Source organism: Vollenhovia emeryi, unplaced genomic scaffold, assembly GCF_000949405.1.
Source record: "Vollenhovia emeryi isolate VEMERY1.0 unplaced genomic scaffold, V.emery_V1.0 DF939120.1, whole genome shotgun sequence".
NCBI classification, from domain to species: Eukaryota; Metazoa; Arthropoda; class Insecta; order Hymenoptera; family Formicidae; genus Vollenhovia; species Vollenhovia emeryi.
The window spans coordinates 1,871,098-1,885,668 of NW_011967246.1; the positions used below are offsets into that span (position 1 = coordinate 1,871,098).

The window sequence follows — 14,571 nt, forward strand, 5'->3', positions numbered from 1 at the left end:
ATACTTCTATCACGCTTTCATCCAACTTGCATTGTAGCGAAAGTGTTAATAAAATTCAACTTGTATTTAACAAAATCACATAAAAAATAGTTTTTTTACAAAGGTTTGAAGGTCGACAATGCATCGATTACGGGCGAATCGATACCACTGGTACGAACGGCTAATATCCCGCAAACCGGAAGTGTTATTCAAGCGAAGAACATGGCATTCTTTTCCACAAACGTTGTCGAAGGTACATCGTTAAAGAGAATAAAAATATCTTCCTATAATTATGTAATCCAAGAAATTTGTTTCTCGTAAACACTCGAGGTGTACTGCAATGTTTAAGTTTACAAAATTAAAAAAATTTTTAACAAATTAAAAATTCATTATTTTCAACTTTACTTCTTCATTTTAAAAAGCGCAAATCCACCGTAATTAATATTGTGTTCAATACAATTTTTAATAGGCAGCGGAAAGGGTGTCGTAGTGGCCTGCGGTGATCACACAGTGATGGGCAGAGTGGCGAGGCTAACTTCGAGATTGCCGACCCAGCCTACGCCTCTCTCCAGGGAGATGCATCGCTTCATGAAACTGGTCTCGTGCTGGGCCATCTTTCTAGGCGTTTCGTTCTTCGCCATGTCCGTAGCGATGGGCCACGATTGGATCGACTCGGTCGTGTTTCTGATCGGCATCATCGTGGCCAACGTGCCGGAGGGCATTGTCGCCACGATGACGGTCAGCCTGACCTTGACCGCCAAGAAGATGGCCAGCAAGAATTGCCTGGTGAAGAATCTCGAGGCAGTCGAGACGTTGGGATGCACCGCCGTTATCTGCAGCGATAAGACCGGCACTCTCACGCAAAATAAAATGACTGTACGATTCCATTTCTCTTCTCGCGAAAGTCTTCTGCAGAAATATGTTATTCTTAGATCCGTTTGTTTAGTTTCTTCCACCTTTTGCACCGTTTCGTCTTCTTTTTTTTGTTATTCTGTTACAAACGTGCGTTTATGCATATATTTAGTTTAATTTTTATTTCGTTATAATTATAATCAATTATTCTTTCATTAATATAACGTGAAATAATGGAAGAATAATTATTATTCCATACGATTCATGTCGTGCACATATTCCAATGAAACGGTTCATAAAACGTTTATTAACATCTATACGTGTGTATTATTCATTATTCATCTTTGATGCATTTTTTGCAATGATTGAGAGAACTACACGATACTGTTCTTTGTGTAAATTGCACTTCTCAAGTTTCGCGATTTTAGGTACGACACGTGTGGTACGACGGTCAGTTGCGCGAGGTGATGGCGTCGGACACATGGCGAAAATACGACAGCAATCTGGGTTTCGAAAATCTGGCGAGGGTGGCGAGTCTCTGCAATCGCGCCGATTGGGCGCCGATGCCCGAGGACGAACCCTTGCCGCCGTTAAACAAACGAAAAATCCTGGGAGATGCCTCGGATGCGGCATTACTGAGATGCATGGAGGTCCTCGTGAAAGGGGGAGCTAATTCTTACAGAAAGGACTATATCAAGGTAAAGAAACTTGATTAAATTCTCCGATCAAAAGATTACAGAGATTTAACTTTAAATTTAGCATGTCACTGGTAAATTTAATGGATTGAAAATTATCACCTTCAAATTTTTAAATTAATTTGATAAATTACATCACTTTCTAATCTTATTTAGTTTAATAAACGTTTAGTCTGAATTTGAAAGATAATTAATTCTTCGTGTGCATTATTGAAACAAGAAAATAAAATTTATTAACAATATCTTGACCAAGAGAACTTTTTAAATGGATGTTCAGATAATGGAGATACCTTTTAATTCGACGGACAAATTTCAAGCGAATGTGCATTCATTTCGCGACAAGTACTTCGTGTGCTTCAAGGGCGCTCCCGAACGCGTTCTCGAACGTTGTTCGACGGTAGCGTTCGGTGGCGAGACTAAGGCTTTGACTGAAGAAACAAGGACAGCGTACACGGAATCTTGTTATATCCTGGCGAACAACGGAGAACGCGTCCTCGGCTTTGCCGATCTTGAACTCTCAAACAAGGACTTCCCCGTGGGCTATCACTTCGAGGCCGATCCTCCAAATTTCCCTCTTGAAAACTTGAGACTGGTATTTCAGTCCGTATTTTATTTCTCTAAATTTATCAAATATTAACTATAAATTCTTTACTACGATACTGTAAGAGTTTGAAGTCTTTATTTAAATAGTAAAATAAAAATTTTGCAGCAGAGAAAATTTAATAAAATCTGAGATTCAAAATTCTTAAGTAACGAAACTTAATCTCTGGAACCAGGAATATTTCTCAGCATCCCAGGCGCTCAAGGATTGAATTTTCTATCCGAGCTTTTGAATTCAATGTTTTTCTATACCGCAACGGTATTTTTTAGATTCTTATTATTTTAAATCCAATTATCGGCCTTTAATTTTTCTTCCGTTTTCTAAATTAACAAAATGTATCCTTTTTTTAATCGATAGATCGGCCTGGTAGCCATGATGGATCCACCGCGGCCAACTGTTCCCGATACTGTGTACAAGTGTCGTTGCGCCGGTATCAAGGTCATCATGGTGACCGGTGATCATCCCGACACCGCCAAAGCGATCGCCAAGTACGTCGGCATCATTACTGACAACGACGGCCATGAAAATTACAACAATGATGCCGGAAAACGACATATCGTGGTGACGGGTGCACAGCTGCGCGATCTGTCACCGGAGCAACTGGACCAGCTCATCAGGCGATATCAGGAGATCGTGTTCGCCAGGACGTTGCCTGTGCAAAAGCTGCAGATCGTCGAGAGCTGCCAGCGGCTGCATCTGATCACCGCGGTTACCGGCGACGGCGTCAACGACTCTCCAGCCCTGAAGAAGGCCGACATCGGCATCGCTATGGGTGTTACAGGTGGTACACTGGAATTTTTCCACGAAAACATTGTTGTAGAGAAAAATCTGAATCGATGGCGAAGTTTCTAAAAGATACATCCGAGTATACATGTTGCTTAAGGTAGAGATATCGGGAAGGATTTGAATTTTCTCGTGTGATTAAATTCTTTAATTCAAGTGCATAATCGCTGACACGACGGACTATAGTTCTAATTGTGATTGGCCAGGATCCGATGTGAGCAAGCAGGTGGCGGATTTAATACTGCTGGACGACAATTTTGCGTCGATAGTGACGGGCATCGAGGAGGGCCGGCGGATATTCGACAATCTCAAGTCGAGCATCGCGTATACTCTGGCCAGCAACGTGCCGGAAATAACGCCCTTCTTGGCGTTCGTTGTTCTCGGAATTCCGCTGCCACTCGGCGTGATTTGCATCTTATGCATCGATCTGGGAACGGATATGTGGCCGGCGGTCTCCTTGGCTTACGAGAAGTCCGAGTCCGATATAATGTTGAGGTATGAAATATTCAAAGCTTCCCACATGTCACACAGAATCGTGAAGGCTACATTATGAGAAACAAAGTTTAATCTTATCTTTGCGCATACTTTTCTATTTTCTATATTTAATCTCTCAGGAAACCCAGGATACCCCAGAGTGATCATTTAGTCAGCCGGCGGCTGATCTTCATGGCGTACGGTCAGATCGGCGTGATCGAAGCGTGCGCGGGCTTCTTCACGTATTTCGTGGTGATGGCAGAGCACGGTTTCCTGCCTAAACGACTGTTAGGTCTGAGGTCACAGTGGGACTGCTCGGCAGTGAACGACCTGGAGGACAGTTTCGGCCAGGAATGGACCTACGAGCAGCGCAAGATCCTAGAGTACACCTGCCACACCGCCTTCTTTGTCAGCATCGTGATCGCTCAATTGGCGGATGCAATGGTCTGCAAGACCCGGCGCAACTCGCTACTACGCCAGGGTATGGGTAACTGGGCCCTGAATCTGGGTCTGCTCCTTGAAATCGCTCTGGCCTGTGTAGTCTGCTATGCGCCCTACATGGACCGCATCCTGAAGACGTATCCCTTGAAGCCGGAGTGGTGGCTGCTCGGAGTGCCGTACGCCATCGTGATATTAATTTACGAAGAGTTGAGGAAACGGTGGGTCAGAAGAAACCCGGGTGGCTGGTGGGACAGAGAAACTTCGTACTAGGTGAGATCGTTGAAGAGAAGTCTCTTAAACTGAATAATAACTTGTAGAGAATATCTATTTATGTTGTTGAAGAGATGTGTTCACGTTGCATTCTTAAACATTGCATCAAGATGCAACAAAAATTGTTTCGTAAATAACGACCTTTAACGGCTTTCTATCCAGTCGTGACTCTTTGAGATCATGCTGCGAAGAGCCCTTCACTTTTCTAAATAAATTACCGCAAATATATCCTGGAATATGTGCTAAACAATTGAATGGATTGTGTCATTCGAATCTTACTGTTAGGTGCTAAAGCACAAGAACATGCTTCAATATTCTTTTAACATTTAGAGATAAAAAGTATAAGAGTTTACTTTATATATTTTTAGAAAGTTATTTCGTAAATTGTTATTATTATATTAATATTAATATCACGGTTATCCTAAGATTAACAAAGTAAAAATATAAATTAATGAGCACGATGCACATTATAATTTTGTGAATTGTGTTAGTTAAAGATTTAGAAAAAATAATATGTATTCTTTTTAAATGGAACTTAATACAAAACAGTTATTATATTGACTAAGCAATATTATCACGTTTCGGAATTTTTACGCAGCAGGTAACAATGCGTAAAGATGAAAACTGGAAACATTAAGGGAAGAAACAGGAATTTCACGTTGTTTTCTCGGTGGGTGGGAGGCTTTAGTGTGCTAAAAATATCTGGCAGGTAAATAAAGGTTGGCCAGAAAATCTTGATTTTCGCGAGATTGTGCGTTGCTTTCGGAGCGCACGTCGTCCGAGTTTTATACCTCTTTAAAAATTGAGCTTCGAACCTCACAATTATTATAATTTAATTTAGAAGGACATTTCAGTACCAATTCTCATACATGACATACGAATAATTGTATAGAACGCAAAAATAATTACAAGCGTTCCATGAAAATAATTATAAGATTAATTATATAATATACTGCAAATTGTGGCGATCGTGGCGCAGAGGATTGTGCGCTGATCTGGTAATCCGAAGACCCGGGTTCAAAATCAAACAAAACATTGTTGGTTTTTCGTTTGATCGCCACATATCGAAGTGAATAATAGAGAGAGGGATTTAGGCACGTTCTTTCTAACAAACGTAGGGGTGTAACGGTACTTGGGCGATCAGCCTGATTGATTGTAAGACCCGTTAGCACCAGTAAGTGAATTTCGCGAATGGCGTCGAGTACTCGAGCGCGAAGAAGAGTACCGTACTCTGTCGGGCTCGACACAGTACAAAACGCAAGCCTCTCTCTTTTTTGATATAATATACAAATATATACGCGCAATATATGCATTGAAGCTCATGTTAAAATTACCGACACAGATTTTGCCGACAGCATTTGCACCGGTTTGAAATAATTTTGGGGAAAACGTGTTATTATTTATATGCAAAAGTCAGTAAATGTGTGTGTGTAGGCAAACGTATAGAACGACAAGTGCACGGCGAAAGTTTTATCGGGCGATTCTAGCACAGCTCGCACGCTAATGCATGCAATTTTATATGCAATTTCAGAACTGAAAATTAATGCATCTGAAATTCATTACGTGCATGTCACTGTGCCTACGTGTATACGTGTGTACATGGAAGATTGTCGGTTTTCTCCCCGTAGACACTACGTGAACACCAAGTGTTGTAACCTCGGGTGAAGTGGGGGCCGCATATAAGACCCCGACGTTTGAAGGGGCCCGGTAGTCTCTAGTCATCGATACGACCGCGTTACTACGACTGGATCACTATACCTAGTGACGTCACTCTTTCTCTCTCCTACTCAATCGGCGCCATCCTTCGTCAGGATGAAGACGGAAGCCCTCCTTCTCCTGATCTGTTTCGGTGAGCTTCTACCGCGGTCTCTATCGGTTGAAAACGAAAATTGACTAATACGAGATACGAAGCAAAGTATGAATTAATTTCCTTTTTGAAATGTTCCTTTCGCACGTTGCTATGATAGAATCGGCTTATCCCTGCGTTGCAGAATGGTTTTATCTTTTCTGTTTGGCGGCTTCAAATGGATACGAAATTTGTAGTGTTGAAAAAGTGAATACTTTTCAATATTTGCCACGTGTAAGACAAATGCGCCGAGAAAAACTTATCGAGTGTGTTGTTATCGCGTGTTTATAAATTTACTTGGGCACTTGGTTTATATAATTACAATATATAAGACGAATGAAACGAAAGATATTGATCTTTCATTTCTCTACGAGATACGTGCACGATAGAAAAAATTGTATTTTTACTTTTATTATACGTTTAATTCTATTTGTGTTCAATTTTTATTTTCTTTCCTGTTTTTTTATTTTCCGTATTGGTTGTAACAGGCGAGTTGAAGTAATTAGAAGCTTTTAAGTTAAAAAATAATAATCGGGAAAAAGAATTTCTTTTTCGGGAGTTGACGCGTCTGGCCAAGATCGTCTGTATCTACTTGTCCGGTTAAACTGTTTATACCAGGGTCGAAGTCTACTAATAACGCGCTTGAAAGCTGCGAGACCGAATCGATTAAGCGACATTTAGGTTCTGGACGACCGACCGACCGAGTGTACGGGAGCTCGGCCACTTTCTCACTTTCTTCGCTCGCGCTCGCGAGGTCGACCGGCATATCTTCAGGGACGTAGACGACGTGTGCCGCCTTGAAAAACATACCGAGAGACCAGTCGACCCTCTGCCTTGACACGTTCACTCTCGTCTTCCCTCGTTTTCTTTCTTTATTTCGCTTTGTTTCCCGCTGAACAACTCGCGACGCGGAGCAATCCGGACAAATTCCAAGATTTCGAGCTAAAAAAATCTATAAAGATTGGCAAGAAAACTAAGAAATTACAAATTTCATATATTCCTATAGTTATCTGATAATTTTTCCCCCCCAAAATTTCTCAATTACAACAGAGACTGACATGTTAAACAAATATAAAGTGCATTGGTGTATTTCTGATGATTCAACTCTGATATAAAGATATAAAATAATAAATAAGCAATGGTAAGCCGTGGATAATAATCGAAAATAAATATAAATGGCAATAAGAGTCCAGCGCTGGCGGTAATACGCATATAAAATAATATCAACACACGGTCAGACTCAAAAATGCTGAAGAAATTTGGTTACATTCCTTTTTGTCCTTGTCAATGTATAATCTCTCGTGTATATTATATATATTAATATAACAATCTGTCACAGGAACTATCACCGCTTTGACGAGGAAGCAAGAGGCTGCCGAGCAAAGCCGCCGGAAGGTCGCTGCGGCCACGTCAGCGCCGAAGAAACAGGAGCCGGAGGAGGAATACGAGGACGACGACGAGCTCCAGGACCAGTGTCCGGAGCCCAACGGATACTTCCCGGACGCGGAGCAATGCGACAAGTACTACGACTGTCGAGACAGCAAAATAACGGAGAAATTGTGCCCCGACGGCCTGGTCTTCAACGATTTCAGTCCGCAGCACGAGAAGTGCGATTTGCCGTTCGGCATCGATTGCTCGAAGAGACCCAAGCTACGTAAGCGAGCCGTTTCTGTTTGTATTATGCAACAAAATCGACAAAGTGCTTCCGGCAATATTATTGAAATCACTCAATGTTAAACGCGTGTGAGTTCTTTCGGGGATTTCACAAATTTATTTTACGTAGTAAGCTCTTACTATATAAGATTTTACTTTTCAGTTGCTCGATCTTTATGTAACTGCTCCTTTCGTAGAAAAGCCGCAACCGTCACCGCACTGTCCCCGCATGCACGGCTACTTCGCCCATGAGGATCCGAGAAACTGTAACACCTTCTACTACTGTGTGGAGGGCAAGTTCAACATGATTACCTGTCCGGATGGCCTGGTCTTCTCCGAGAAGACCGGCATCTGCAACTGGCCGGATGAGGCGCAGAAGAAGGGCTGCGGTTCCCGCGAGCTCTTCAACTTCACCTGCCCGAAGGTCGACGACTCCGTGGCCGCGACGCATCCGCGTTATCCCGACACCGAGGACTGCCAGTACTTTTACGTGTGCGTCAACGGTGAGGTACCGAGGCGAAGCGGATGCAAGCTCGGCCAGGCGTTCGACGAGCGCACCGGAAAGTGCGACTGGGCCAGAAAAATACCCGAATGGTACGAATTATATATGGCGAAACCTGTTTTTCTCACGAGGCAGCATGGAAACAAATGATTCTACGTACCGATGACGTGTGATTTTGAAAATACGAAACCGGCTAAAATCCGGTGCAAACTTTTCGAGACACAAACATTTTCCTCTTTTTTATTTAAAAATAATGCAGATTTTTTTGCTCTACCTAGTTCTTTACAAGTAATAACGAGTTGACAAAATTGATATAAGTAACGAGAAATATGTGCGAACTTCAAGCGAAAAAATTAAATCATAATTAATTCCCAACATTGAAGAATTTGCAAATCTAACATATTAAAAAAGATAAAAAGTTTAGATTTATAATTAAAATTACGATGTATACACGAAGTGTGTACAATCAAAGCCAGAAGTTTCTTAAAAGAGAAGAAAATGTATTTCTAGAGCTACGTCCCTTACGTCCATCGAAAGATTAAAGTTAAACACAGTTCACGCTGCTTCCTCCTCTCATTTCTTATTCAACACATGTCTGGAGCAAGTAACTTAATTACAGCAAAGACTGGTACAAGGATCAGCTGACCGACGAACAATTGGACGCCTTGGAGAATCCGCCGCCCAAACCTAAGCCTACCGGTGGACCAAGCAGAAGAAAAGGCAGCAGACCGGCCGTATAGGCTCAGGACTTTAGATTAAGCGTGTAGGTTTTTATAAGTCTTTACTTTTAAACTGCTCTATTGTATAATAAACTTATCTTTATTACAAACACACGTGCCTTTCAAAATGTATTGCGTCGTAAATCCTGTCTTCGAGATAATTTGCTTTGACAGATAAATTGTGAATTTGACTTTAAACAGTTTAGAAAAAAAGCTACTAATTCCAGGGAAAAATTATTTAATTTCTAACAACGATACTGACACCTTCGGCGTTTTTATTTAAACAACAATGACTTTAGTTTCTCGCAAAATTGGCGAGATTTCCATAAGATCGGAACTCTTCCGAAATAAATTCAGATCGCGTCTTAAATTTACGTGAGCGGTGAAAGTTTGATATCGAGCGACATTCCTCGCATTTCATGCATGGAGAACATTCCCGAAATCCAGCTCTAACGTAATGCTTTCGTAAGCCTGAGAATCGTGGGACGAAGATCATTTTACGTAAGCCAAAGAGAGGGAGCATTGTTAGAACATCAGTATCGAGCAGAACTGCACAGATGAGACGGCGAAAATGTCTATGAATCGTAATATTAAGTATAACAAACAACAAATATATAATGTAATCAAACATATATGTATGTATATAAAATAACAAAACGTAATAAAACATATTCAATTAATTAATAAATTGAAGTTTGTAATTTATTTCTGATAAATAAAAATGTATGACTACATGTGCTTCAATGGTTGAATTGATAAAAATGCTCGCGTCACGAATTGAAGAAAAGTCCAGGTTCGAGCTCTGGCTGAAGCGTTAGTTTTCAATGAATACTTTGCAGTCATTTAAAAGATGCCTAATAACAGAATTGTTAAACTGATCAGCGATCCAATTATGTGGATTTATTATTCCAACGAGATTTATGTGTATAATTTACACAGAAAAAAATTAATATATTATTAGACCATAAAGATCGACCGCATTTCTCTATTTACTTGTAATAAAATTTGTTTGCTTGACCGGCAAAGGTGATTAGAATAAAACTAACTTAAGGTCAATAAACTACGTATTGAATATTACAATTCTCACTTTCCCGCGGAAAAAGCATCGGAAGACGAAGCGAGAGTGAGAGCGAAACGGGAAAAGCATCGTTGTGCATGACGAAGAAAAACAATTGCAATTGACTCAACATTGGCTGCAATGAAGCGTCGTGTTATGGCGATGTATATTCCATCTATAAAGATCGTGGCATATTATCTGAATGATTAAAGTAAGCACATATGTCATACTTCTAATTGATATGATCAGATCGGTAAGAAGTGCATTACTTTTTAAAGTAGTTTCAATTTTATTATTCAATTTTAAGGTAATGAGCAACGGTAAAAGATTACAACACATTTAGACAAGCAATTCATTAAATTCATATGTTTCTGATGTTTTCTATAATCTTGTTTACTTCATATTTTGCAATAGAGTTTTAAAAATATTTTAAGTTGTGCAAAAGACTAGCGTATAAAATTCTGTTTTCCATTAAAACAAGTAATACACAAGAATCAGGACGCAGTATATATTTCAATATTATTTCACGACCTCATACTTTTCAATCTATTTTCAGATCATTCCCCGTGAGACAGAAAAAATATTGACGTTTCCATCAATTATCTATTAAATAAATTTTTTAATCTAAAATTTCACGTGTTTTAGTTTAATAGTTGACGATATAGAGAATTGTGTCTCAGATTTATTTTAATATTTTACAGAATTTACAGAGTAGGCGAATATAACGAACACTAACATTGTCACAGAAATCAGTTTTTCAGAACAATCGAAGCGAGAGCGAAGGTGAATGTTAAACGACAGTTAAGAGAAGAAAGCCTCGCGAAAAAGTTGTCGTTTCCTGGCAGTCAGTGATGCGTAATTTGCTATCCGTCGTTTGAAATCATTCGCTTAGAAATGCGGGCAAACGATTCTCCACGACATTGACGCTTTCTTAGATTTTTACAACATTCATCCTCTTCATCTTGAGCTCTTGATTTGTCCAACTTTCGAATATTTATTACAATATTATATTTAAAGAAATGCAAATTTCTCTTTTTCCTATTACTTTTCTCTTTTTATATATCATATATTATTTTTATCGCGTGTTCTTTATCTTAATTATGTAATTAATAATTTTGAAATTCACTTCTCACGTGATTCTATTTGCTCAATTATATCAATTGTTATCAGAGAGCAGTGAATTTTATCCTGCCTATCCGTCTTGAAAAAATTAACGAGATCTTCTCAGACGGGAAAGAAGCGGTATAATTAAAATATTGACGAAATTTCCTGGCATTTGCACATAATTGTCGTCGCGAGGCAGCGCGATTGCGATTTGCATCGTTCTCATCAAAGAAAAACAGGACGAAGGACGTCGGAGTGAGAGCGCCGAGAGGAGAGAGGAGAGTAAAAGTCTCCTCTCTTTCTTTAGCTCTCTTTCTCTTTCCTTCTCCTGTCTCCTCAATCTTCATTCTCGGCGAGTGTCCATCGATGAAAAGTGACGGCGAAAGTGGGATTTGCGTGTGGCGATATAGTGGGGGTCCGCGGGGTATACCCGGCCGGCAAGTGGCCGAAGAGTCGCAGTTTCGCGAGGGCGACCTCGGGCCAGTTCAAAGAGGGATCAAAAAATTAAATAGCCTAACTTTAGCTCCCGTCCGTTTCAGTGAACCCAAGTGCGATCTAGGATCATCCCGCGGCTATCCGGCCAAAGAAGGCACAAGCAAACGGAAGAATGTTCACGGCCGGGATCGTCACGCTGCTAGGCGCAATCGCGCTGACACGTGAGTATTGCTCGTGATTTGTCAAAGGGGACGTTCCAGAGTATCGCCGAAAGTAGTAGTGGTTCTCGCATTGTTAAAAATCCTTGAGAACGCGCTCTTGCAATGTCAAAATTAATTACTGTCATTCTTGAAAAATTAATTATCAGACGTCGATGATGTCGACATATAATGTGATCTGCTTTAACTAAATTTATGCACCCTCAGAAAGGATTTCTGTTACCGAGAGAAAAAATATTCTCGACGCATTTATGTTTCTCACAACCTCATTTAGTGTAAAACTAAGACAATATCAAAGTAAAATCAATAATTCTTATTCTCCTCTACCGAATTAAAAAAGATTGACTTACTATATTGGGACAAGAGTAACTTATATAAATGTAAGTTTATGTATTCTATTTTATGACACATTCAAGTGTAATAGCATCCGGAAATTTTTTTATTGATAATTTTGTGAAAAAATATATTGAATACTTCGTATGGTTGCGTGCTCCGATCTCTAAATTAACCTTCGAATAAGTTTCTCTCTTATTGTTCCATGACATATTTATTTTGCAAATGCACACACGGGTCTTCTTTATTATTAAAATTGATCTTGTTAATTAAAGGTAAAAAAATTAAGAATATTTCAGTTAACGTTGTAAGACAAACATGTGCAAACATTGCAAAATTAGCATTGATTTTTCTTCGAATACTGTTTTCAGTGATACTTCACTGATTGGTTTTTAGAGAGTATGCTACAATATCTGTACGTTTCTGTATAACTTTATAATTTTTACAGCAGTCGTACGAAACTTTATTGCAGAATGATTTCATGTTGGAAATCTTAATAAACTGTTTATCACTGGTTGTCGGCAATAAAATTGTGAGATTGTTACTGAAACATTAGCTAATGCTGGATAATCATAAATTGCTTGATATCAGAATTATTTATCGACCAAGAGAATTGCAACGAGGGTGAAGGAGGAAAGTGCGAAAGAGAGTAGCTCTCGGGCTCGGTCCGTTAGAATTAGCGCGGAGACAGTGCGAGAGCGAACTTTCTAAATCGTAAATGTCAGTTTTCTCGTTCGGCGAGTTGCATAAGTACGGTCGGCGCGCGGCCAGGACGAAATTACGTAAGAAGCGACGAAATAATGCCGATCCGAGAATTCGACGGCAGGTCGAGCGGGTTCGACCACCTCCGTCTACCGGAAGCGCCAGGTCGATTTCCGCCTGCGGTAAGACCGCGTTGGTATTATCCTCGGCAACATTTCAGACGCCGCGTTCAATTGCCCGAACAAGGACGGCCAATACGAGGACAGCAGGCAATGCGACAAGTATTACGAATGCAACGACGGCGCGGCCGCGGAGAAGCTGTGCCCGGACGGTCTCGTGTTCGATCCCTTGAATCGCAAGGTCAACAAGTGCGACCACGTCTTCAACGTCGACTGCGGCGACCGTCTGGAATTACGTAAGACGATAAAACACCAGCGGCATTTCGCGAGGAAATATTGTAAAAAATAAACGCGTCCGTTCCTGGCGTCAAGTTTCGCCATTTCTAATTTAACAATTTTCTCTCGCACAATATCTCTCTAATAACATTAGCTGCGTTGGCGATCACAGATGAAATTTAAAGTTCCACCACGTGCTGGCACAAATTATATTATACTTTTCTAAATTTACACGATTAGACGTACAAAAATCAGATATTTTCATCCACATATTTGTATCTGTGGAAATGTAAAGCCACGTTTTATATATTTTACACAACTTACATATATTTTAAGTACTGAATGTAGTTAATGATGCCGTTTGATCGATCGTCCTCGTCGATAGAACCTCCACAGCCGACGAAGAAGTGTCCGAGACGAAACGGCTTCTTCGCGCATCCTGATCCGACAGTGTGCAATGTCTTTTACAACTGCATCGACGGAGAGGCGATCGAAATCACCTGCACCACCGGACTGCATTTCGACGAATACAGCGGCACTTGCGTGTGGCCGGATAGCGCGGGTCGCGAGGTGAGAAAGCTTAGGAAAGGATTTCTCTGTTTTGTTCGTCGATTGCGACGCGCGCGGTTAGCAACGAAGTTATTTCACGCCGAACAAATTCTCAGTGCGAAGTCTCTTTACACTTTTGCACCGCGCGCGAATACGTAACGAATTTCACGGCCTAATTCCGGAGTCGCCTGGACGGAGGAGTTTAGAGGAATCTCGAATTCGGAATTGTAACAAAAGTTAAAATTTCCCAGAATATTTAAATCTTTAATTGAGAGAAAGTACGCGCTTCTAATACACCCTATAACGCGTGTACTTTCTCCCAATTACAATTACAGATTCTCAGGTGGGTCTGAAATATTTCCTTGCAATTAACGGGAGTTTAACGATGCAATTCTGTTGGAATTTGAACGTAGGAGGCCTTAGCGGACATAATTCATGAGACACGGGCAGTGAAATCCTACTCTTCAGTGGACGATGTTACAATACGCGGTTCTTCGATCAAATTCTAACAGCGTGCTTTATTAAGTAAACTTCTTCTTGTAAAACTACGTTAAAACACGATTGGAGAAAAACATTACAAGTGTAAACAATGGGAATAAAGAATTAGACGTTCCCGTCTACTTTTCTATTACCATTTTTCACAACTTTTGACTTCTAACTTTACTAGACGCTAAAAGAATTAGAAATCAAAAGCTGTAAGAAATGGGAATAGAAAATTAGACGGGACAGTCTACTTTTTAATCCCCATTTTTACAGCTTTTGATCTCTAATTCTTTTAGCATCTAGTAACATTAGAAGTCAAAGGTTGTAAAAAATGGGAATAAAAAATTAGATGCTCCTATCTAATTTTATATTCCCATTTTCTACAACCTTTGTCTTCTAACTTTACTAGACGCTGAAAGAATTAAAAATCAAAAGTTGTAAAAAATGAGAATACAGAATTAGACGCTCCTGTCTAATTCT

At 40.2% G+C, this 14,571-nt stretch overlaps 3 protein-coding genes across 3 annotated transcripts in view; all 3 read left to right on the forward strand.

Annotated features, from left to right (window-relative positions):
• Positions 1-4,106, forward strand: part of LOC105570710 (sodium/potassium-transporting ATPase subunit alpha-like) — a 5,988-nt gene extending 1,882 nt beyond the window's left edge. Inside the window, exons 3-9 of the mRNA XM_012028147.1 lie at positions 104-232; positions 449-855; positions 1,260-1,529; positions 1,804-2,118; positions 2,485-2,908; positions 3,117-3,405; positions 3,525-4,106. Coding sequence (XP_011883537.1) covers positions 104-232; positions 449-855; positions 1,260-1,529; positions 1,804-2,118; positions 2,485-2,908; positions 3,117-3,405; positions 3,525-4,095 — 2,405 coding nt within the window. The 3' untranslated portion in view covers positions 4,096-4,106. The remainder of the gene's footprint in view (positions 1-103; positions 233-448; positions 856-1,259; positions 1,530-1,803; positions 2,119-2,484; positions 2,909-3,116; positions 3,406-3,524) is intronic.
• Positions 4,107-5,759: 1,653 nt separating this feature from the next.
• On the forward strand, positions 5,760-9,448 carry LOC105570535 (peritrophin-44-like). Its single transcript, XM_012027812.1, has 4 exons — positions 5,760-5,944; positions 7,281-7,595; positions 7,792-8,188; positions 8,716-9,448. Exons 1-4 carry the CDS (start codon positions 5,908-5,910, stop codon positions 8,834-8,836), a joined length of 870 nt encoding a protein of 289 aa, XP_011883202.1. The 5' UTR covers positions 5,760-5,907; the 3' UTR covers positions 8,837-9,448.
• Positions 9,449-11,342: 1,894 nt separating this feature from the next.
• Positions 11,343-14,571, forward strand: part of LOC105570711 — a 5,137-nt gene continuing 1,908 nt past the window's right edge. The window contains exons 1-3 of the mRNA XM_012028148.1: positions 11,343-11,571; positions 12,852-13,079; positions 13,445-13,629. Of these exons, the coding sequence (XP_011883538.1) occupies positions 11,343-11,571; positions 12,852-13,079; positions 13,445-13,629 (642 nt within the window). The remainder of the gene's footprint in view (positions 11,572-12,851; positions 13,080-13,444; positions 13,630-14,571) is intronic.

Coding starts and splice junctions, on each gene's coding strand:
- LOC105570535 (XM_012027812.1), top strand. CDS start 5,908: ATGAAGACGGAAGCCCTCCTTCTCCTGATCTGTTTCG. Junction 5,945..7,280: donor CCTTCTCCTGATCTGTTTCG/GTGAGCTTCTAC, acceptor AATCTGTCACAG/GAACTATCACCGCTTTGACG. Junction 8,189..8,715: donor GCCAGAAAAATACCCGAATG/GTACGAATTATA, acceptor ACTTAATTACAG/CAAAGACTGGTACAAGGATC.